General features: G+C 36.8%; 1 protein-coding gene across 1 annotated transcript in view; it reads right to left on the reverse strand.

The window, feature by feature from the left end:
- The window catches only part of FYB1 (FYN binding protein 1), a 115,675-nt gene that overhangs the window by 29,751 nt on the left and 61,787 nt on the right, over window positions 1-24,137 (reverse strand). Inside the window, exons 3-6 of the mRNA XM_068535269.1 lie at window positions 21,546-21,702; window positions 2,849-2,895; window positions 902-921; window positions 429-463 (exon numbers count right to left, since the gene is read on the reverse strand). Of these exons, the coding sequence (XP_068391370.1) occupies window positions 429-463; window positions 902-921; window positions 2,849-2,895; window positions 21,546-21,702 (259 nt within the window). The remainder of the gene's footprint in view (window positions 1-428; window positions 464-901; window positions 922-2,848; window positions 2,896-21,545; window positions 21,703-24,137) is intronic.

Here is a 24,137-nt window from a genome sequence, read left to right on the forward strand (position 1 = left end):
GTTTAGCAGGCTAAAACTTTGGCATCTGGTGCTGTGTTAAATCGTCTCTCATAGCAAGGTTGTGAGGTGAAGTGCTGTCTAGGTGAGGACATTGTAACGTATACACGAATTCATGTGCCCAAGGACACACCGAGATCAAGAAATCAGATTCCCGGCCCCTGTGATTCCCTGCCTGTGGGCTATCTAGTGGGCTGCAGGCCTCTGACCTCTCCGGGGATGGCATTTTAATAGAGTCCTCTGTAAAATCCTTAGACAAGAAAAGAATCTTTAGTCCTTTGTTATTGAAATAAAGGTTATCATTATATGCCAGTCATTTGAACAATACAGCTTTTCCCTCCCAGTGTTGAATATCCCTCCACTCTCCCTCATACAAATCATTATATTCATCTTAGAAGGAAAATATCATGGTAAAAAAATGTAACTCATACATGTCTTCATATGTTTCTCCTTCACTCTCTTGTTCCTGTCAAGAAAAACATTAATAATGATTAATTGTAATTATTTAATAAGGGAACATACACATATTACATTGCTCAAATAATCAGTAAAACAAGCATACATTTGTGTGTCAATTTGGCTTATTTAAAATATTTTTGTTTCCTTTTTAGAGATAGACTGGAAAAGGAAGCACAGAAAGATTTCATTTTATATCTTGCTATGTAATTCAGATGTGTAGCCAGACTTCAGTCTATGTTTAACATTACAAAATTACTATGAGTCAGTGTAATAATGGGTGCTTAATGTCTCAAGCATTTTAGATGAAATAAGATTATAAATGGAAAACAATCACCATTACTCATAAGGATTTTCATTTGTTGGTTTATATCAATAGAAAATGAATCACAATAATTGTTACATATTCTAATTACAGCAATATAATATGAGAAGGAAAAAAACTGACCTCATCCAGATTTCCCGTTCCTAAAGTGTTTAAAAAAAGAATACAATTTAATATACTGTAATTAAGAAGTGCTTTAATACAGGATTATTAGATGTAATATAATATTCAAAACAGTTCATCATGTAACAGAACTTATAATTTACCAAAGGTATAGAAGTACAAAATAGAATATGTAGTTTAGATTCTTACTATGGCTTTTTTGAATCTTGTAATTTAATTATAAAATCATTTCACTGACTTTCATAAAATAATGCAAAAGCCAAAAATTAATGAAGACACTCTTTATTCTCTTTATGAAAAGCATGAACATTTGGTTTTGTGGGCTTGCAGTATGGAACAAAGATTTTACCAGAAAATCACAACTAGTTCACACTTTTCAACTTACTTGTTCCCAAGGATTTGCTTTCATGTGTCGAACAAATCAAGTTAATGAGATTTTTTTTAAAGATATTTTACTGCTCAAGGGTTTGGTAATATCAATAAATTACCAGGTACTAGGACATCATCTAAAACAATAATAATAAAAACAGTGTGGAACTGATATACAAATGAATAGACCAGTGGAATAGAGCAGAGAGCTCAGAGACAGATACACAAATTTACACACACACAAATAGAAACACACATGCACACACATACATACCTATATATGAAAAGACACAAACACACCAATAGAGTTAATATAGTAAATGTGGCATTATAAATTAATGAGAAAAGGGTGGATTTCAGAGTATGGTAATGAGATAACTGGCTTTGTCCATGAGACAACAAAGCTAGATTTCTACTAACGCCTCAAAAGTGGACTGCAAAGAGATCAAAGACCTAACTGTAACGGATAAAGTTCATAGAAGAAAACAGAAGATAATATTTGTATTTCCTAGGGATAGGACTTCTTAAATAAAACTTAAGAAGTATAGATTACAAAGTAAATATTAATGAATTTGATTATATCAAAATATATTTATGTTCAGTGAAGGACAGCATGGACTAAGTTAATAGACAATGGACAGAATGAGAGAAGATATTTGCAATGTCTACAACTGACATAGGATAAATATCTGGAATACAAAGGAACTCCTGCAAGTCAGCCAGAAAAGGATACCAACCCCAAGAAAAAAATGGTCAAGGAATAGGAACTGGAAACCTACAGAAGAGAAAACCACAAAGGCTAATAAACAAATCAAGTATTCGAACTCAGCAGCAAGCAGAGATATGAAAATGAAACAAGACATCATTTTATGCATGTAAGACTGGAAACAACTGGAAAGCTGCATAGTACCATGCACTGGCAAAAGGTAGGCATCTTGGAATCTTCATGCCCTGTGACGGGAGTACACAGAGATGCAGCTCTTCTGGAGAGCACTCTAATCCTACTCAGTTGAAATGAATATGCCATTGCTTACAAGCAGCCACTCTACTGCTGGATATATATAAAGGAAGGCTCTCAGAGGTCCACATGGGGATATGGACAAGAAGGTGCATTGAACTATTATTTGTGGTACCAGTGAGTTGAAGGTGAAATGTGAATGCATAGGATGCATACCATGGAGTGCTGTGCAGTAGTTAACAGAAAGAAATTAAATATACATATACAACATGGAGGAGCCCCGCAAAACACATTGTGTTGAGTATAAAAAAAAGGCCAGAGTGAGCTATAATATACAGTTTATGTAAATTGAAATATGTACATATACACATACAAGAGCATGCAAAGAATATGTACAAAAGACACACACTAAGTACATTAGAATATTTGTCTCTGGTAAGGGGGAGGAAGGTAAGGGAGTGGGTCATGGAGATAAAAGGAAATAAATAAATAAGTAAAACAAGAGAGGGGTCTTGCATGGACCAATGATGATAATGACCCATTAATGATCCTATGAGAATGATTAACTCAAACTTCCGTATCTGAGGGAACAAATAAATAAAGCATCTTTCGTCTCTTACCATCAAAGTGTATGACACTATCTTGATTTTCTTCATTTACAGGGCTTCTGAAAACAAGAGAGAAGAAAAAGTGAAAATGGAACAAGTAGATGCTCCCCTTACAATGAACAAGAAAAAAGAATAAAAGGATCATTTAAAAATAACTCTTCTCTTTCATATCTGCTCTGATTTAAAACTTCAGAAGTCAGTAGAATAGGCTTTAGCCTTGTATTGATGCCACTACTGCTGCAAAAAATGGAGAATCGGGGAGCTTGAGCACAGCACTGCCCATTCAAAGTGAGCATCTACAATTAATCAGTAGTTTAGTTTCAGGGCAGAAATATTTTTCTGTTAAAATGACAGTATGTCAATAAGTCAATTCTGGGTTCTTAAGGTATATGATTGGCTGTATGGTACAGATTCCAAAGATCATTAGTTCCAATCCTGACTCATCACTCTTTTCCAGATGTTCTCCATCTGGTTTTGCTTCCATCACTTGTGGCTTGGACTCCAAGGTGCTTCATTCCAAACCACTTCACTCCAACTGCTCATAACAGCTATCAATACCTGGGCTGCATGAATCCCCAGTGATTTATGGAACCATCTATATTTTCTATTTCTATTCTTGGGTTGATTTGCATAGCTGGGGAAAATTGCCATTTTACTGATTTAGGATATTACCAATAATTGATATTCAGTCTCAGCTCTACCCCCAACACTATTCTATAATCTCATTACACTTTTTTTCTAGTCAACCCTCTCTTGCATCATTCTTCCCAATGGCTATTCAAAACGTTCATTACTTCCCTCAGATCTCCTATTCCTCTCCTTTCTCTTTTCATCAGATGATCTTGTTTCTTATTTCACCAATAAAATAGCACTTATTGGGGGTGAACTCTCTTAAAATACATTCCTTTAACTCCCAAGCTTATCTACAGTTACGCACATCCTTACCTGTCCCTACCGAAGTTCTTCTTTCCATCTGTGTTCTGAATCCTATCTGAATGATCAGATATTTTACTCCTTTTATTCGCTTTCTTCTGTGTGTCATCATATTATTTATATTACTATTATTGTTCTTCTTCTTTCACTCCCCATCCCTAAATATCTCACTACTGTTTTCTCCCTCAGCCCAAGTTACTCTCATTCATAAAGGGCAAACACTTCTCTTCACCTTTCTAAATGCTCCACATTACCACAAGTCCATCCTCCTTTTCCCAAAGTAGAAAAAGCTGTCCATACTCACCGACCTTACTTGCTCTCCTCCTACTCATTTCTTCATTGACTACAATCTGGCTTCCCTTGCTAATCCTTCACTGAAACTATTCTTAAAAGATTTGATTACCAAATCCATTAAACACTTCTCAGCTTGCACCTTACTTGATTGCTTTGTGGCTCTTATCACAGTATTGGCTATTTTGCCTTCCTGGAGTCTCCTTTGTTTCCATGAGAAATCTCTCCTGCTCACTTCTTGTCTCTCTGGTCACTACCCCACAATTTCCTTTGTGGGTTAATTTGCTCTGACTTCCCCTTTTAAGTGATGGTGTTCTTTTGTGTTCCGGTCTTGGCTTCCTCATTTTTATTTTCACTCTACATTTGCCCCTAGATGGTCTCATATTCTCATATAACTCCACAGCTTCACATATTATCTTAATGTTGGTGACTTCATGTTGAAATCTCTAGCCCAGACCTCACTTCTGAGTTTCAGACTCATCTATCTACCGATCTATCTATCTATCTATCTATCTATCCATCCATCCATTCATCTTCCTATCTATCTTTATTTGTATGTCCCGCTGATGGTTCTATATTAACATCCCAGAAGCTGAGGTTTCCCTCTTTCATCCCAGCCTAAACCTGTTTTTCCTACTAAGTTTCTTACCTTGGTCAATCGCACCACAATTCCCTTAACCACCTAAGCCTTAAGTCATCCTTTATTTCTCACTCTACTACAGTCCCACATCGAATTAATCAAGTTCTGTAAGTTCTGCAAGTTCTGTGTATTTAGTGTCTCCTATAATGCACCTCCCCTTCTGTCTCTCTCCTCTATCCTGCTAGACACAAGAACAGGATTCTATCATTGCTAGTGTGGACCCATGCAGTAGCCTTCTGGACAGTCTTCTAGTGATGAGAATTGCTCTTCATCTTTTCTACCCTTAAAGTCCCTTCTACATGCTGCTGCCAAAGTGATCTTTCTAACATGAAATTGACACCATTTGGAGAATGTGAGCAGGAAGTGCCTTGCTATCACTGAGACCATAAAAAAAGGGCTTAGTGGGTACTCTTGTAGCCCAGGAAGAATTGCCATGGATATACATGTCTCAGTTTCCACCTGAGATGATAAACATATGTGGTCATAAACTGTTATCTAATAAACTCACTTTTTAAAAAAAATCAAACATTTAAAATTTAACACATATGCATAGCTTACCACCTAGGTAAGTGTAAAGGCCTGGTGAAATTGATCATGACATGACACTTGTTTTTCTTAGTAAGCCTTTTTTAGATCTTGGATGATTCAGAATTAAATACAGAAATGATGAAGTAATTCAAGCCCATGGTACAAAAATCTGTTTCTAATCATTGGGACAATATATGTATGTTCAATATTTTAAGTATTTGTAGTATTTAAGAGATTTACTACATTAGATATTCAGTTGAATATTCTGCGTCACATCACTTAAAAATTTGTCAGTTAGACTTAATATTTTAGTTGAAAAGTAAGGACTCTAAGTGTTAATGTCAATGGCTGCTGGCCTCACAAAACAGACTAAGCCAAAATTATGAGCTCCTAATAAAAGAATATACCATCAGCCAGGAAGGAGTCTTACCTAAATAAAGAAAGAAGTATATTTAGAAAATAGAACTAAATTTGATCAAGCCCCCATCCGTATCCAACTACCAATTTGTAGAGGAATGGGGAACACATAAGCTATACTGTGAGGAAGCGATCAGCACAATCTAGACTGTGGGCAACTATAACGCCCACGAACAACTTGATTTGCTCAACAAATAAATTGCAATAAGTAAAAAGAAAGTAATACAGGGTGAACCTAGAGATTGAAAGAGAATTATAAAACATATAAGCCATAGACTTTGCTTGGATTCTTATTCAAACAAACAAGAAAACCCACATACAATTTAAGAGAAAACTGGAAATTTGAAGACTTAAAGTTTTATATTAATACATAGAGTCTATTTTTAGGGAAACCTACTGAAATATTTATGGTTGTTATTACATGATGCTTGGTATTAGTTTCAAAGTAATATGAGAAGAGAGAAGTGGATGGGGTATAGATGAAACAAGATTGGTAGTGAGTTAATAATTGTTGAAGTTGGGGAAGGGTGCATGGGTGCATACTATGCTATTCTCCTTGCCTTTTATACGCTTAAAATTTTTTAAAATAAATGTTTCTTAAAAAGTATAAGAAGAGGACTAGGAACCAAGATGGCAGAGTAGAAGGACGTGCTCTCACTCCCTCTTGCGAGAACACCAGAATCACAACTAGCTGCTAGACAATCATCAACAGGAAGACACTGGAACTCACCAAAAAAGACACCCCACATCCAAAGAAAAAGGAGAAGCCACAATGAGACGGTAGGAGGGGCACAATCAGAGTCAAATCAAATCCCATAACTGCTGGGTGGGTGATACACAGACTGGAGAACACTTATACCACAGAAGTCCACCCACTGGAGTGAAGGTTCTGAGCCCCTCGTCAGGCTTCCCAACCTGGGGTTCCGGCAATGGGAGGAGGAATTCCTAGAGAATCAGACTTTGAAGCATAGTGGGATTTGATTGCAGGACTTCGACAGGACTGGGGGAAACGGAGACTCCACTCTTGGAGGGCACACACAGAGTAGTGTGTGCATCGGGACCCAGGGGAAGGAGCAGTGACCCCGGGGGAGACTGAACCAGACCTACCTGCTAGTGTTGGAGAGTCTCCTGCAGAGGCGGGGGTGGATGTGGCTCACTGTGGGGACAAGAACACTGGCAGCAGAAGTTCTGGGAAGTACTCCTTGGCGTGAGCCCTCCCAGAGTCTGTCATTAGCCCCACCAAAGAGCCCAGGTAGGCTCCAGTGTTGGGTTGCCTCAGGCCAAACAACCAACAAGGAGGGAACCCAGCCCCACACATCAACAGTCAAGTGGATTAAAGTTTTACTGAGCTCTGCCCACCAGAACAACAGTCAACTCTACCCACCACCAGTCCCTCCCATCAGGAAACTTACACAAGCCTCTTAGATAGCCTTATCCACCAGAGGGCAGACAGCAGAAGCAAGAATAACTACAATCCTGCAGCCTGTGGAACAAAAACCACATTCACAGAAAGATAGACAAGATGAAAAGGCAGAGGGCTATGTACCAGATGAAGGAACAACATAAAACCCCAGAAAAACAACTAAATGAAGCGGAGATAGGCAACCTTCCAGAAAAAGAATTCAGAATAATGATAGTGAAGATGATCCAGGACCTCGGAAAAAGAATGGAGGCAAAGATCCAGAAGATGCAAGAAATGTTTAACAAAGACCTAGAAGAATTAAAGAACAAACAAACACAGAGGAAAAATACAATAACTGAAATGAAAACTACACTAGAAGGAATCAACAGCAGAATAACTGAGGCAGAAGAACGGATAAGTGACCTGGAAAACAGAATGGTGGAATTTACTTCTGCAGAACAGAATAAAGAAAAAAAGAATGAAAAGAAATGAAGACAGCCTAAGAGACCTCCGGGGCAACATTCAATGCAACAACATTCGCATTATAGGGGTCCCAGAAGGAGAAGAGAGAGAGAAAGGACCAGAGAAAATATTTGAAGAGATTATAGTTGAAAACTTCCCTAACATGGGAAAGGAAATAGCTACCCAAGTCCAGGAAGCGCAGTGAGTCCCATTCAGAATGAACCCAAGGAGAAACACACCGAGACACATAGTAATCAAATTGGCAAAAATTAAAGACAAAGAAAAATTATTGAAAGCAGCAAGGGAAAAATGACAAATAACATACAAGGGAACTCCCATAAGGTTAACGCTGATTTCTCAGCAGAATCTCTACAAACCAGAAGGGAGTGGCATGATATACTTAAAGTGAAGGGAAGAACCTACAACCAAGATTACTCTACCTGGCAAGGATCTCATTCAGATTCGATGGAGAAATCAAAAGCGTTACAGACAAGCAAAAGCTAAGAGAATTCAGCACCACCAAACTAGCTCTACAACAAATGCAAAAGGAACTTCTCTAAGTGGGAAACACAAGAGAAGAAAAGGATTTACAAAAACAAACACAAAACAATTAAGAAAATGGTCATAGGAACATACATATCAATAATTACCTTAAATGTGAATGGATTAAATGCTCGAACCAAAAGACACAGGCTTGCTGAATGGATACAAAAACAAGACCCATATATATGCTGTCTCCAAGAGACCCACTTCAGACCTAGGGACACATACAGACTGAAAGTGAGGGGATGGAAAAAGATATTCCATGCAAATGGAAATAAAAAGAAAGCTGCAGTAGCTATACTCCTATCAGATAAAATAGACTTTAAAATAAAGAATGTTACAAGAGACAAGGAAGGACACTACATAATGATCAAGGGATCAATCCAAGAAGAAGATATAACAATTATAAATATATATGCACCTAACATAGCAGCACCTCAATACATAAGGAACTGCTAACAGCTGTAAAAGAGGAAATCTAGAGTAACACAGTAATAGTGGGGGACTTTAACACCTCACTTACACCAATGGACAGATCATCCAAAATGAAAATAAATAAGGAAACAGAAGCTTTAAATGACACAATAGACTAGATAGATTTAATTGATATTTATAGGATATTCCATCCAAAAACAGCAGATTACACGTTCTTCTCAAGTGCGCACGGAACATTCTCCAGGATAGATCACATCTTGGGTCGCAAATCAAGCCTCAGTAAATTTAAGAAAATTGAAATCATATCAAGCATCTTTTCTGACCACAACGCTATGAGATTAGAAATGAATTACAGGGGAAAAAATGTAAAAAACACAAACATATGGAGGCTAAAAAATACGTTACTAAATAACCAAGAGATCACTGAAGAAATCAAAGAGGAAATCAAAAAATACCTAGAGACAAATGACAATGAAAACATGACTATCCAAAACCTGTGGGATGCAGCAAAAGCAGTTCTAAGAGGGAAGTTTATAGCTATACAAGCCTACCTCGAAAAGCAAGAAAAATCTCAAATAAACAATCTAACCTTACACCTAAAGGAACTAGAGAAAGAACAACAAACAAACCCCAAAGTTAGCAGAAGGAAAGAAATCATAAAGATCAGAGCAGAAATAAATGAAATAGAAACAAAGAAAACAATAGCAAACATCAAAAAAGCTAAAAGCTGGTTCTTTGAGAAGATAAACAAGATTGATAAACCATTAGCCAGACTCATCAAGAAAAAGGAGAGGACTCAGATCAATAAAATTAGAAATGAAAAAGAAGTTACAACAGACACCGCAATAATACAAAGCATCCTAAGAGACTACTACAAGCAACTGTATGCTAATAAAAAGGACAACCTGGAAGAAATGGACAAATTCTTAGAAAGTTATAACCTTCCAAGACTGAACCAGGAAGAAACAGAAAATATGAACAGACCAATCACAAGTAATGAAATTGAAACTGTGATTAAAAATCTTCCAACAAGCAAAAGTCCAGGACCACATGGCTTCACAGGTGAATTCTATCAAACATTTAGAGAAGAGTTAACACCCATCCTTCTCAAACTCTTCCAAAAAACTGCAGAGGAAGGAACACTCCCAAACTCATTCGATGAGGCCACCATCACCATGATACCAAAACCAGACAAAGATACTACAAAAAAAGAAAATTACAGACTAATATCACTGATGAATATAGATGCAAAAGTCCTCAACAAAATACTAGCAAACAGAATCTAACAACACATAAAAGGATCATACACCATGATCAAGTGGGATTTATCCCAGGGATGCAAGGATTCTTCAATATATGCAAATCAATCAATGTGATACACCATATTAGCTAATTGAAGAATAAAAACCATATGATCATCTCAGTAGATGCAGAAAAAGCTTTTGACAAAATTCAACAACGATTTATGATAAAAACTCTCCAGAAAGTGGGCATAGAGGGAACCTAACTCAACATAATAAAGGCCATATACGACAAACCCACAGCAAACATCATTCTCAATGGTGAAAAACTGAAAGCATTTCCTCTAAGATCAGGAACAAGACAAAGATATCCACTCTCACCACTATTATTCAACATAGTTTTGGAAGTCCTAGCCACGGCAATCAGAGAAGTAAAATAAATAAAAGGAATACAAATTGGAAAAGAAAAAGTAAAGCTGTCACTGTTTGCAGATGACATGAAACTATACATAGAGAATGCTAAAAATGCCACCAGAAAACTACTAGAGCTAATCAATGAATTTGGTAAAGTAGCAAGAAACAAAATTAATGCACAGGAATCTCTTGCATTCCTATACACTAATGATGAAAAATCTGGAAGAGAAATTAAGGAAACACTCCCATTTACCATTGCAACTAAAAGAATAAAATACCTAGGAATAAACCTACTGAGGGAGAGAAAAGACCTGTATGCAGAAAACTATAAGACACTGATGAAAGAAATTAAAGATGGTACCAACAGATGGAGAGATATACCATGTTCTTGGATTGGAAGAATCAATATTGTGAAATTGACTATACTACCCAAAGCAATCTACAGATTCAATTCAATCCCTATCAAATTACCAATGGCATTTTTTACGGAACTAGAACAAAAAATCTTAAAATTTGTATGGAGACACAAAAGACACCGAATAGCAAAAGCAGTCTGGAGGGAAAAAAACGGAGCCGGAGGAATCAGACTCCCTGACTTCAGGCTCTACTACAAAGCTACAGTAATCAAGACAATATGGTACTGGCACAAAAACAGAAACATAGATCAATGGAACAAGATAGAAAGCCCAGAGGTAAACCCACGCACCTATGGTCAACTAATCTATGACAAAGGAGGCAAGGATATACAATGGAGAAAAGACAGTCTCTTCAATAAGTGGTGCTGGGAAAACTAGACAGCTACATGTAAAAGAATGAAATTAGAACACTCCCTAACACCATACACAAAAATCAACTCAAAATGGATTAGAGACCTAAATGTAAGACTGGACACTATAAAATTCTTAGAGGAAAACATAGGAAGAACACTCTTTGACATAAATCACAGCAAGATCTTTTTTGATCCACTTCCTAGAGTAATGGAAATAAAAACAAAAATAAACAAATGGGACGTAATGAAACTCCAAAGCTTTTGCACAGCAAAGGAAACCATAAGCAAGACGAAAAGACAACCCTCAGAATGGGAGAAAATTTTTGCAAATGAGTCAACGGATAAAGGATTAATCTCCAAAATATATAAACAGCTCATGCAGCTCAATATTAAAGAAACAAACAACCCAATCCAAAAATGGGCAGAAGACCTAAATAGACATTTCTCCAAAGAAGACATACAAATGGCCAAGACGCACATGAAAAACTGCTCAACATCACTAATTATTAGAGAAATGCAAATCAAAACTACAATGAGGTATCACCTCACACCAGTTAGAATGGGCATGATCAGAAAATCTACAAACAACAAATGCTGGACAGGGTGTGGAGAAAAGGGAACCCTCTTGCACTGTTGGTGGGAATGTAAATTGATACAGCCACTATGGAGAACAGTATGGAGGTTCCTTAAAAAACTAAAAATAGAATTACCATATGATCCAGGAATCCCACTACTGGGCATATACCCAGAGAAAACCATAATTCAAAAAGCACATGCACCCCAATGTTCATTGCAGTACTATTTACAATAGCCAGGTCATGGAAGCAACCTAAATGCCCATCGACAGAAGAATGGATAAAGAAGATGTGGTACATATATACAATGGAATATTACTCAGCCATAAAAAGGAACGAAATTGGGTCATTTGTTGAGACGTGGATGGATCTAGAGACTGTCATACAGAGTGAAGTAAGTCAGAAAGAGAAAAACAAATATTGTATATCAATGCATGTATGTGGAACCTAGAACAATGGTACAGATGAACTGGTTTGCAGGACAGAAGTTGAGACACAGATGTAGAGAACAAACGTATGGACACCAAGGGGGGAAAGCTGTGGGGGGGTGGGGATGGTGGTGTGCTGAATTGGGCGATTGGGATTGACATGTATACACTGATGTGTATAAAATTGATGACTAATAAGAAACTGTTGTATAAAAAAATAAATACAATAAAATTCAAAAATTAAAAAAAAAGTATGAGAAGAATCCAATTGCAAATGCAGTTGGAGTATGTAAGAGAAGTGGATATGGTGTAATAGATTTACAAGAGTTTTTTAAGTTCTTGTGAGGTTTTGCTGAGTGGAGTTATGAAATTTATTCATTCAGATATTGGAAATGCTTAAAAACAAAATTCAATATGTAAATTTATACACATAATGTGAAACATGTAAGGGAGTTTAATTACTTAAATTTATTATAAACATAACTATTGATTTGAAAGAATTTAGTCTGAGTTTTTCAATCATTAATCAGAGATCCCCCTGAAAATAATTATTCTTATTCAAATAAAAATTGCTAGGTGTATAAATTGCATAGCAAGTTATATTATGTGAATTTAAGTATTTAAAATAATTTAGGCCTTTGCATTATTAACTTTAGTGAATTGAATATTAAGTAAAAGCACAAGATATAAATACCTTAGACATCAAAATACACTGACATTCTACAGAATAAAATCTATAGTTCTTTTCACGGTATACAGTTCTTAAGATCAGTCCTCCTCTTTTACAGTTTTAATTTCCATATTTCCTCTTCTTACACTGTCTTCTTCTCACATATTAATACTGAATTCACTTATTCTCTGAACACTGGTTTCTTTTTCCTCCATGCTTAGCCCCTGCTGTTTGCCTTCTCTGGAATAATTCTCCCTTCTCATCATCCCCTGCTGTGGCCCTCCTTAATCTTTAAATCTTTAAGCTTCTTCTTAAACACTCCCTCCTCTGTGAAGTTATCCCAACTCCCCCAAGCTCACACAGTTGCTGCTTCCATATGTCATACATTGCTCACTACAGAGATTATTCTGGATTGCTATAATTATAGAGCAATTACTTTCAGGTCTCTCTTCCTACTACAAGACCATAAGCCCTTGGAATAAAGAGATTATCACTCTGTTAGTTAATTTATTATTATGACTGTCATTTTTGGGAAGCTATTAGAATAATTCCTGTTATGTATAGGACTTTGATTTTTTTTGGCCAAATTAATGATGTCTTAGTAATACTAAGAAAGAAACACTTATTACTAAGGTGAATTGTTTATTATCATTTTTGAAGAAGAATATAAGTTAAAAAGACTACTGGACTTGCAGTTTACTTCCTGAAACACTTGGATGAATAACAAATATTTGCAAAATGAAGGGGATCTGCATAGCACACTCATACATATATGCCTGTACTTTAATGTAAACCATTTATTACTTGTAGATAATGTTTGTATGCATACATATATTAATGGAACCAACATTATAGCATATCAATTTTAGTTTTATATAGGTCTGAATTCACCATATATAGCACATCAATATAGTCACTAAATATGAAATAGTGTTAAGAATAGGAATAACAGTGAAGAATAAAAGGAAGAAAGATGAGGGGGAGAAATAGGTGAGTGTCAAGGATAGACCCAGATCAAACTGTCACCAACTGTTCAAAAAAGTGTTCCAGGCATTGAGAAAAGCCACACAGAGAAATAGACAATGACACTAGCCGCAACCCAAGTCCTAGAAAAGTAAGCAGAGGGAGCAGGTAAAGAAGAAAAGGAAGCTTATCAGTTGTTACAATAAAGACGTCTATTCAAGAAGGCCTTTCACCATAGTTCTTTGTTTTAGTATAAACAAAGCATACAGAATTAAATAGGAAAAGCAAAATTAATTTAATGTTATGACTGTCATGTTTAGAAAGCTATTAGAGCTCTACTTCCTGACTTTTAAAGATGGGAACTGTTGACCTTTATACCTTATTCGTTATTCATGACCTTTATTCCGTGACTTTAGCTCTTAATTGTCAGTTTGTTTTTTAAAGAAGAAGGAGGAAATCTAAGTGACATATAAAACTTTGTTCTATACCTGACCTCACTGAAAACGAAATCCCATGAATTTTTCTCTGAACACGACTTCCTGTATTTAACACATGATAAATTATAAAACTGTGACTTCTTTAAGCTAATGGGCTTAGGTAAGACTGTCTGGGAGTGCGTGACTGATATGGCAAGTCTCAAATTCCAGAAAGTGTTAAGCATTTCTATTTTTCTTTTTTAATGTTCAAAAAATGTTGAAGAAAGTGTTACTTTATTTTTTTTAACATCTTTATTGGAGTATAATTGCTTTACAATGGTGTGTTAGTTTCTGCTTTATAACAAAGTGAATCAGTTGTTATACATATACATGTCCCCATATCTCCTCCCTCTTGCGTCTCCCTCCCACCCTCCCTATCCCAACCCTCTAGGTGGTCACAAAGCACCGAGCTGATCTCCCTGTGCTATGCGGCTGATTCCCACTATCAATCTATTTTACGTTTGGTAGTGTATATATGTCCATGCCACTCTCTCACTTTGTCCCAGCTTACCCTTCCCCCTCCCTGTGTCCTCAAGTCCATTCTCTAGTAGGTCTGTGTCTTTATTCCTGTCTTGCCCCTAGGTTTTTCATGACCTTTTTTTTTTTTTTTTTTAGATTCCATATATATGTGTTAGCATACGGTATTTGTTTTTCTCTTTCTGACTTGCTTCACTCTGTATGACAGACTCTAGGTCCATCCACCTCACTACAAATCACTACAAATAACTCAATTTCATTTCTTTTTATGGCTGAGTAATATTCCATTGTATATATGTACCACATCTTCTTTATCCATTCATCTGTCGATGGACACTTAGCTTGCTTCCATGTCCTGGCTATTGTACATAGAGCTGCAATGAACATTGTGGTACATGACGCTTTTTGAATTATGGTTTTCTCAGGGTATATGCCAGTAGTGGGATTGCTGGGTCGTATGGTAGTTCTATTTTTAGTTTTTAAAAGAATCTCCATACTGTTCTCCATAGTGGCTGTATCAATTTACATTCCCACCAACAGTGCAAGAGGGTTCCTTTTTCTCCACACCCTCACCAGCATTTATTGTTTGTAGATTTTTTGATGATGGCCATTCTGACCGGTGTGAGATGATATCTCATTGTAGTTTTGATTTGCATTTCTCTAATGATTAATGATGTTGAGCATTCTTTCATGTGTTTGTTGGCAATCTGTATATCTTCTTTGAGAAGTGTCTGTTTAGGTCTTCTGCCCATTTTTGGATTGGGTTGTTTGTTTTTTTGATATTGAGCTGCATGAGCTGCGTGTATATTTTGGAGATTGATCCTTTGTCAGTTGCTTCATTTGCAAATATTTTCTCCCATTCTGAGGGTTGTCTTTTCATCTTGTTTATGGTTTCCTTTGCTGTGCAAAAGCTTTGAAGTTTCATTACGTCCCATTTGTTTATTTTTGTTTTTATTTCCATTTCTCTAGGAGGTGGGTCAAAAAGGATCTTGCTGTGATTAATGTCGTAAAGTGTTCTGCCTATGTTTTCCTCTAAGAGTTTTATAGTGTCTGGCCTTACATTTAGGTCTTTAATCCATTTTGAGTTGATTTTTGTGTATGGTGTTAGGGAGTGTTCTAATTTCATTCTTTTACATGTAGCTGTCCAGTTTTCCCAGCACCACTTATTGCAGAGGTTTTCTTTTGTCCATTGTATAATCTTGCCTCCTTTATCAAAGATAAGGTGACCATTGTGCGTGGGTTTATCTCTGGGCTTTCTATCCTGTTCCATTGATCTATATTTCTGTTTTTGTGCCAGTACCATACTGTCTTCATTACTGAAGCTTTGTAGTATAGTCTGAAGTCAGGGAGCCTGATTCCTCCTGCTCCATTTTCCTTTCTCAAGATTGCTTTGGCTATTCGGGGTCTTTTGTGTTTCCATACAAATTGTGAGATTTTTTTGTTCTAGTTCTGTGAAAAATGCCAGTGGTAGTTTGATAGGGATTGCATTGAATCTGTAGATTGCTTTGGGTAGTATAGTCATTTTCACAATGTTGATTCTTCCAATCCAAGAACATGGTATATCTCTCCATCTATTTGTATCATCTTTAATTTCTTTCATCAGTGTCTTATAATTTTCTGCATACAGGTCTTTTGTCTCCTTAGCTAGGTTTATTCCTAGGTATTTTATTCTTTTTGTTGCAATGGTAAATGGGAGTGTTTTGTTAATTTCTCTTTCAGATTTTTCATCATTAGTGTATAGGAATGCAAGAGATTCCTGTGCATTAATTTTGTATCCTGCTACTTTACCAAATTCATTGATTAGCTCTAGTAGTTTTCTGGTAGCATTTTTAGGATTCTCTATGTATATTATCATGTCATCTGCAAACAGTGACAGCTTTACTTCTTCTTTTCCAATTTGTATTCCTTTTATTTCTTTTTCTTCTCTGATTGCTGTGGCTAAAACTTCCAAAACTATGTTGAATAATAGTGGTGAGAGTGGGCAACCTTGTCTTGTTCCTGATCTTAGTGGAAATGGTTTCAGTTTTTCACCATTGAGAATGATGTTGGCTGTGGTTTTGTCATATATGGCCTTTATTATGTTGAGGTAAGTTCCCTCTATGCCTACTTTCTGGAGGGTTTTTATCATAAATGGGTTTTGAATTTTGTCAAGTGTTAAGCATTTCTAACTAACAAAAAGGTTATAATGGTAAATTCTTACTTTTCCTCTAATTTTAGAGCCAGGAAAAGAAAAATCTTACACTGACTAAGAATGACCTCAGGGTAAGAACTGCTTAACCTTTCCTTTTCCAACCTTAGTCATTTCCATTATTTATTATTTCTTATTACTTCACTTTTCCTGTTTCATTACTATTAGTAACCATGTAATTTGCTTTGTATACCACAATATTCAGCCATTGGTTCTGTGTTCATATGAATGAGTTATACTGTTAAAATTATAATTAATTTTTTAAAATGGTACCAAGAAATGCGTTACCCTAAAGATATTGATTTGAACACTAAAACTGATCAACGAGCTCCTTTGACCCATTTCAGTTCCTCTTCAGATGTCTGAGTAAAATAGAAAATGGAACTAGCTGATTTCTGACCACTAGGTGGGGAAACAATACAATTTAAAATACAGTATAACTTTGGCCTCAACTACTTTCTTTTTGAAGATGTTTATTATTCGTAATTCTCACCTGCCTCCAATTCTTCACATTCTTAAGGCATACTGACGTGAAAGATATAATTACAAGTGACTTCTGGGAAGTAGGCAGGTGATAAAGGCTGCGAGATCTCCTGAAATTCTTTCTTTGATCCCGATTCGTTTTCTTGCCTTAAGCAATACAGACTCTATACCCTGGGGAGAACTGTGAACCTTATCAGTCATTTATGCCTTTGGGAAGCCAGTCCCTCACCTGAGCACTAGTTCTTCATTGTTCTAATCCTTGGTTCTAGGAATTCACTTCCTTAGTGATCTTAACAGTGTCAGGACTTTAAGCGTGGAATATACACCCATGACTCTCAAATAAATATTTTTAACCGAGAATTCTCTCCCAAACTCTTCACTTCTTATACCTAATTGCCTCCTCAACATCTGCGCTTGCATGTTTAAGCGATGCCACAAGCTTAACATAGCTGGGCTCTCCTGATCTTCCCCACGCCCAAACTTGCTCACCTTCAGCCAATCCCATTTCGGTTGATGGACACATCAGCCTTGGAGTTACTCAGGCTCAAACCTTGGAGCCACATTGGATCCTCTTTTTCTTTCACACCCCAAATCCTGTAGTCTCTACCTTCAAAATACATCCAGAATCTGGACCTCGTACCACTTGCACTGTACCCTCCTGGTTAGAGCCACCTCCGCACCTTGCCTGCATTTCTGTACTATCTGCCTAACTGGTTCCCCTTCTTCAATTTTTGCCAACTGTCCCTTTTCAGACAGCTGTTAAGGTGATATTTACAAAACATAAGTGTGAGAACGTCACTGCTCTGCTCTAGCTCTTCAGGGTTTCCCATTTCACTTACAATAAGAGCTGCAATCTCTATCATGACCCGCAGGACCCTGCATGAACTGAGTCTTTCTCTCCTACTCCTTCCCTTGTTCATTTACTCCAGCCCCAGCTACCTCCTTCTGAGTCCCTGGACATTCTAGGGCTCTGTTCTGTCTGTCTTCTCTGCCTGGAATGGTCTTCCTCCAGATATCTGTGTGACTAACTCCTTCAGTTCCTTGAGTCTTTGCTCCAGTATAACTTCCTATAAGGGGAGCGACCCTCACCTGTCCCTTTAAAGTTGCAACACACTGTCCCCAACCCTCACGCTACACCACCTAATCTGCTCTACTTTCTCCTATAGCACTTGATATTTCCTAACATGCTATATCCTTTACTTGTTTATTATTTTTTTCCCCCTTGTGTCTCTTGCCCCCTGTTTTATGTGGGCAGGAGTCTTTATTTTGTTCACTGATATTTTGTGAATTTCTAATGTAAACGCACAAAGTAGTGGCTCAAAAAATTATTATTGGGAGGGTGGTGGTGAGAAGAAAAAGCATAGAACACACATCACTCACAATTTTACTTAAAAATCATTCCATAAATTTCCCTCTCACATGAAATATAAATTTGTGAGACTGAATATCAAGACCGATGTTACTTTCATTTCCTTTTTGTGTCTTTTCTAGCTTCCCCTGCTCGGAGGAAAGTTTCCAACCCAGATATTTCTTCATTTTGGATTTTACTTGAGCTCTCTGATGGGAGCTTGAAAGTCTTACACCATATACCACATTTTTACTTAAAAAAAAAAAATCACCTTACAGATGTCCCTTGGCTTTCATTTTCTCTGTTCTCTTCATTTGACATTTAACTTTCAGATGTGCCAGTTCTAGCTTACCTAGGCAATGTAACATCTAAGATTCTTGTTTCTCTCCATCTCTTTTCTGAGAGTAAGAGTAACTCTTAGATGAATCAAACTTTCTAATTAGGAGTCCTTAATAAGATGGAAATAGGGATGAGGTTAAGTTTATTACAATTGGTGGATTTTGCTGATTTCTGATGAAAACACTATTATAAGTAAAAATTTGAACCTGGCTGGTTGGCGGGCTCTTTTCAACTTTGCACGAATTTCCTACAAAGTTGGGAAATTGACGAGCATTGGTATGATGGTGTAGTCCAGGCTACTGGTCTCTTTTTGAAATCCTTTCTTCTTTTTATAACTTTTTATTCTCCACCTTATCACAGTGGATTCTAGGGTGTAGATTTACAGAAAAGAGTTAACATAGCAGGCCTGAAGCTGCTATTTTTAAAAGAATCTTCCCTCAAGATGGGCTGTTGGTTTGTATCTGGGAACTCAGCTCTGAAAGCATTTCCTGCACTGATAGGAAAAGTTGCCTAATGATAAGAATGCTTTGCTGTGCCTAGATTGTATAAACAACATGACTTACGGTGAACACCTGCTTTCCTTCTAGAAGTCTGGTATTTTGGTAGTTGCTAGGCAGAAGGTGCCTAGGTGCCAGCTTTCAGTAAAAGCTGCCTCTAAAAGGCTTTCCTGGGAAGCAACATTACACTTGTATTGCATTTTTGTACCTGGAGAAAGGAGCAGTCCTACTCTGTCCACTGCCAGGTTTAGAAGGAGAGTGTGACTGGGATAAATCTTAGCCACGAGTACTACTATGTGCTGAGTCCCGTGTGTCCTTTTAGTGGATCATCAAACGTATGGGTGGTCTTGGGGACTCCCAAACAGCAGGAAAAATGCCAAGCCCTCCTCCTCTCCATGATTTCTTCAATCAAAGGGTTACCAGTCTTTAAGCCTTAGAAATTATCAGGAATTCATGCTCAAGCCATTTACTGAAATTTCTCACTAGAATTAAACAGGATCCAGAAGCCTAATTGAAGCCAGGAGCTGGGATAGAGTCATATAATGAAATTCAAAAGTACTAAGATCAAAATCTAATGGGTTAAATTCATCAGAGTAGGAACAAAATTAGGAAAAAGACACAGGATTTAATACATGTGAAAGGAAAGTAATTTACACAGAAATCAAGTGTATATAAGAACACATATGAGTTATTTTAATTAAACTCATATTTATTTGACACATATGTTAGTAGGCAGATGGCTTACACTCTTATTTGGTAGCTGGTTATCATAAATTAGGATTCATAAACTCAAATGCCTGGAAGAGCATGTAGTGAACATAAATGCACAATGCAGCTTATACGGAAGATTGTAGCCACTAAGCTGCTCTAACACCTTCTAGTTAGTTGCAGTTATGCCTTTAACCACACCCCCCCACACCCAAAGCCTAATAAAGTGAAATGTAGTGCTGGCTACCCATGACAAACACGTTTTCAACCTCTGCTCTAAATTGTAATCATCAGCATTAAAGGAAAGCCGTCAATCGGATTTTGATATTAATAGATTCTATCAGAAGGATTAAGGATATTAAGTACTTTAAATGTAATGAACATCAATCTGGTAGGGGATTGAAGTGAAGGAAAAACAAACGTAGCTAAATATTTTGGCATATTACTTACTTGCGGTAAAGGAGAATCATGCAAAACAATTTTCTAGAAGAGGAAACGGAAGATCTACTCTGACTTGCCAAAGGAATCTATGCTTGCCATCGTCTGGCTATTTCTTTTTAAAACATTTCATCTATCCCAATCTTCTGCTTGCTTTTTCCTCAACCAGCTATTCTGGTAAATCACAGATAAAGAGCCCGTGCATACAACCCATACAGTTTTGACATTTCTAAAACTACCATCTAAGAAAAGTGAGAGTGGGCTTGAATAAGTTTCCTAGTTTTTTAATACACAGTCAAAAATCTGAATATTCAGAGGAAACCTCCATTTTTTACTTAAAGGAGATTATTTAGCAGAGTGGTTAAAAGCTCACATTTTCTTTGGACTCAGACTGACATTGACTCACATTTGGAGAAGTTACTTAGCCTCTGTAAAGTTCCATTTACTCATCTGCGACAGGATGATAACACTATCCACTCAATAAAGTTATAAGGATTATACATGTAACGTGCTAGCACGTCATAGGCAGTGAGTAAAATATGGTGGTGGTGGTGGTGATGATAATGGTGGTGATGGTGGTGATGGTGGTTGTGATAGTGGTGATGATGGCAAAGATGGTGCTGGTGGTGGTGATAATGATGGTGGTGGTGATGATGATAATGGTGATGGTGGTGATGATGACAGTGATGGCTGTGGTGTTGGTGATGATAATGGTGGTGATGATGTTAATGGTGGTTGTGGTGATGCTAATGGTGGTGGTGGTGGTGCTGACCTGAAGAATGCTTCAGAACTTCTAAAAAGGCACAGGAAAATTTCTTCAAATGAACTCTTAAGGGGAAAACCACTGAAAAAACAGAGAAATAAGAGTTGCTCAAGCATATGGTGGTGTAAGAGCAGCTTGCTCAGCCATGTCTTCCCCCTGCCAACTGCTCACCTTTGTGGCTCCATTAGTTTACCATGGAACCCTCAGCATTCAGCCAAGCATAGTTTGAAAATCCATGGCAAGAGATTGACAAAGAAATGGCAAGATAACCTTTTGCTTACTTGAGATCTAAGGGAGATTTAATGTTTCTGGGAGGTAGACTTGGGACTGGCGACTGTGTTGGGTGAGATGCTGGCAATGGTGGCTGGCTGGCCGGATGGGATGGTGGAGGTGGTGGTAGGGAAGTTGTTGAGTAAGACGTTGGGACTTTGCTGGTACCTAAGAAGCAAAGCAAAAAATACTGTGAATTAAGACAAATCTTCAAACTATAAGAACTGGCTATTCCAAGTATGTAGAAATGAGGATTTTAAACATAAATATGTAAGAAATGCATTCTAATTATTCCAATTAATGCTTTAAAGAGTTTAATACTCTCAGAATCATGGGATATGGCTTTTTTTTTTCTGCATACCAGCTTTTATATTTACACAATTAAAACATCTACATATTTTTATTCTTAAATGCTTACAAAACCTCTATAGGATCATGATTCTCTGAATCCTCCTCAACCCTCTTGCCCTCATAAAGTCAATTATTTTTTCTTTCTTTTTTTTCTTTTTAAGTTCTTTTTTTTTTCACACACACACACTGTATTTTATTTTTACAAGAGATAAATAAGCTGACACCAAGCATTGTAAATGGAGGACCACAACAAAAGCAACAATGATTGCAATTACCAAACACGAAACACACTCATACTATGTCATAGTATTGACATTCAGTCCAGTAATCCTCCACTGTAACCGCTCTTTTACTTTGCAGTGAAAATTGATTTGTATATTTTTTGCCTCTGAATACTTGTGGGATTTTTTTTTTATTCAAACAGAAAGTCACAAAAATTATAATCATCCTCATCAGTTCACTCAGTCCCATGTAATTAATTTTTTTTTCATCTTGATCTTTTGTTAGCACTTTTATGAATTCATCAGTTTTCCATTAGAGTTCTGAAAATGCTTATTCATTCAGTTCAGCAGTATAGTCAGTTACCAGAAACCTGTACCTGTCAGAGCCTTTTCCATGAATTCCTTGAAGATGAAACCCTTTTATAGGAACATTTTTGCAAAACCATCAGAGTACACCCAGAACTGTCTGTAAATGACAAAAGACTTAAAAATGACCACGGTTAAAGATTTGATGAAAGTTCATAATAATGCAAATGGCAAGGAAATTTAGTTATTTCTGAGATATACATTTTAAAGTAATAACTAGAAATATAACTTATAACATTATACCAGAATATATAAGATTTTTAGAAATTTCATGTAATGTCTGAAACATTTATATTAACATATTTCCATACAAATAACCCAAAGAAAGTTTAGTATTAGTTGTTTTTTGTTTGTTTGTTTGTTTTCTTATACTGCAGGTTCTTATTAGTCATCAATTTTATACACATCAGTGTATACATGTCAGTCCCAATCGCTCAATTCAGCACACCACCATCCCAACCCCACCACGGTTTTCCCCCCTTGGTGTCCATACGTTTGTTCTCTACATCTGTGTCTCAAATCTGCCCTGCAAACCCGTTCATCTGTAACATTTTTCTAGGTTCCACATACATGCATTAATATACGATACTTGTTTTTCTCTTTCTGACTTATTTCACTCTGTATAAGAGTCTCTAGGTCTATTCACGTCTCTGCAAATGGCACTATTTCATTCCTTTTTATGGCTGAGTAATATTCCATTATATATATGAATCACATCTTCTTTATCCACTCCTCTGTTGATGGACATTTAGGTTGCTTCCATGTCCTGGCTATTGTAAATAGTGCTGCAATGAACATTGGGGTGCATGTATTTTTTGATTTATGGTTTTCTCCAGGTATATGCCCAGGAGTGGGATTGCTGGGTCATATGGTAGCTCTACTTTTAGTTTTTTGAGGAACCTCCATATTGTTCTCCATAGTGGCTGTATCAATTTATGTTCCCACCAACAGTGCAAGAGGGTTCCGTTTTCTCCACACCCTCTCCAGCATTTGTTGTTTGTAGATTTTCTGATGATGCCCATTCTAACTGGTGTGAGGTGATACCTCACTGTAGTTTTGATTTGCATTTCTCTAATAATTAGTGATGTTGAGCAGCTCTTCATGTGCTTCTTGGCCATCTGTATGTCCTCTTTGGAGAAATGTCTATTTAGGTCTTCTGCCCTGTTGGAAGATTTTTAATCACAGTTTCAATTTCATTACTTGTGATTGGTCTGTTCATATTTTCTGTTTCTTCCTGGTTCAGTCTTGGAAGGTTATACCTTTCTAAGAATTTGTCCATTTCTTCCAGGTTGTCCATTTTATTGGCATAGAGTTGCTTGTAGTAGTCTCTTACGATGCTTTGTATTTCTGTGGTGTCTGTTATAACTTCTCCTTTTTCATTTCTAATTTTATTGATCTGAGTCCTCTCCCTCTTTTTCTTGATGAGTCTGGCTAATGGTTTATCAATTTTGTTTATCTTCTCAAAGAACCACCTTTTAGTTTTTTTGATCTTTGCTATTGTTTTCTTTGTTTCTATTTCATTTATTTCTGCTCTGATCTTTATGATTTCTTTCCTTCTGCTAACTTTGGGGTTTGTTTGTTCTTCTTTCTCTAGTTCCTTTAGGTGTAAGGTTAGATTTTTTACTTGAGGTTTTTCTTGTTTCTTGAGGTAGGCTTGTATAGCTA

Source organism: Eschrichtius robustus, chromosome 2, assembly GCF_028021215.1.
Source record: "Eschrichtius robustus isolate mEscRob2 chromosome 2, mEscRob2.pri, whole genome shotgun sequence".
Classification (NCBI taxonomy): domain Eukaryota; kingdom Metazoa; phylum Chordata; class Mammalia; order Artiodactyla; family Eschrichtiidae; genus Eschrichtius; species Eschrichtius robustus.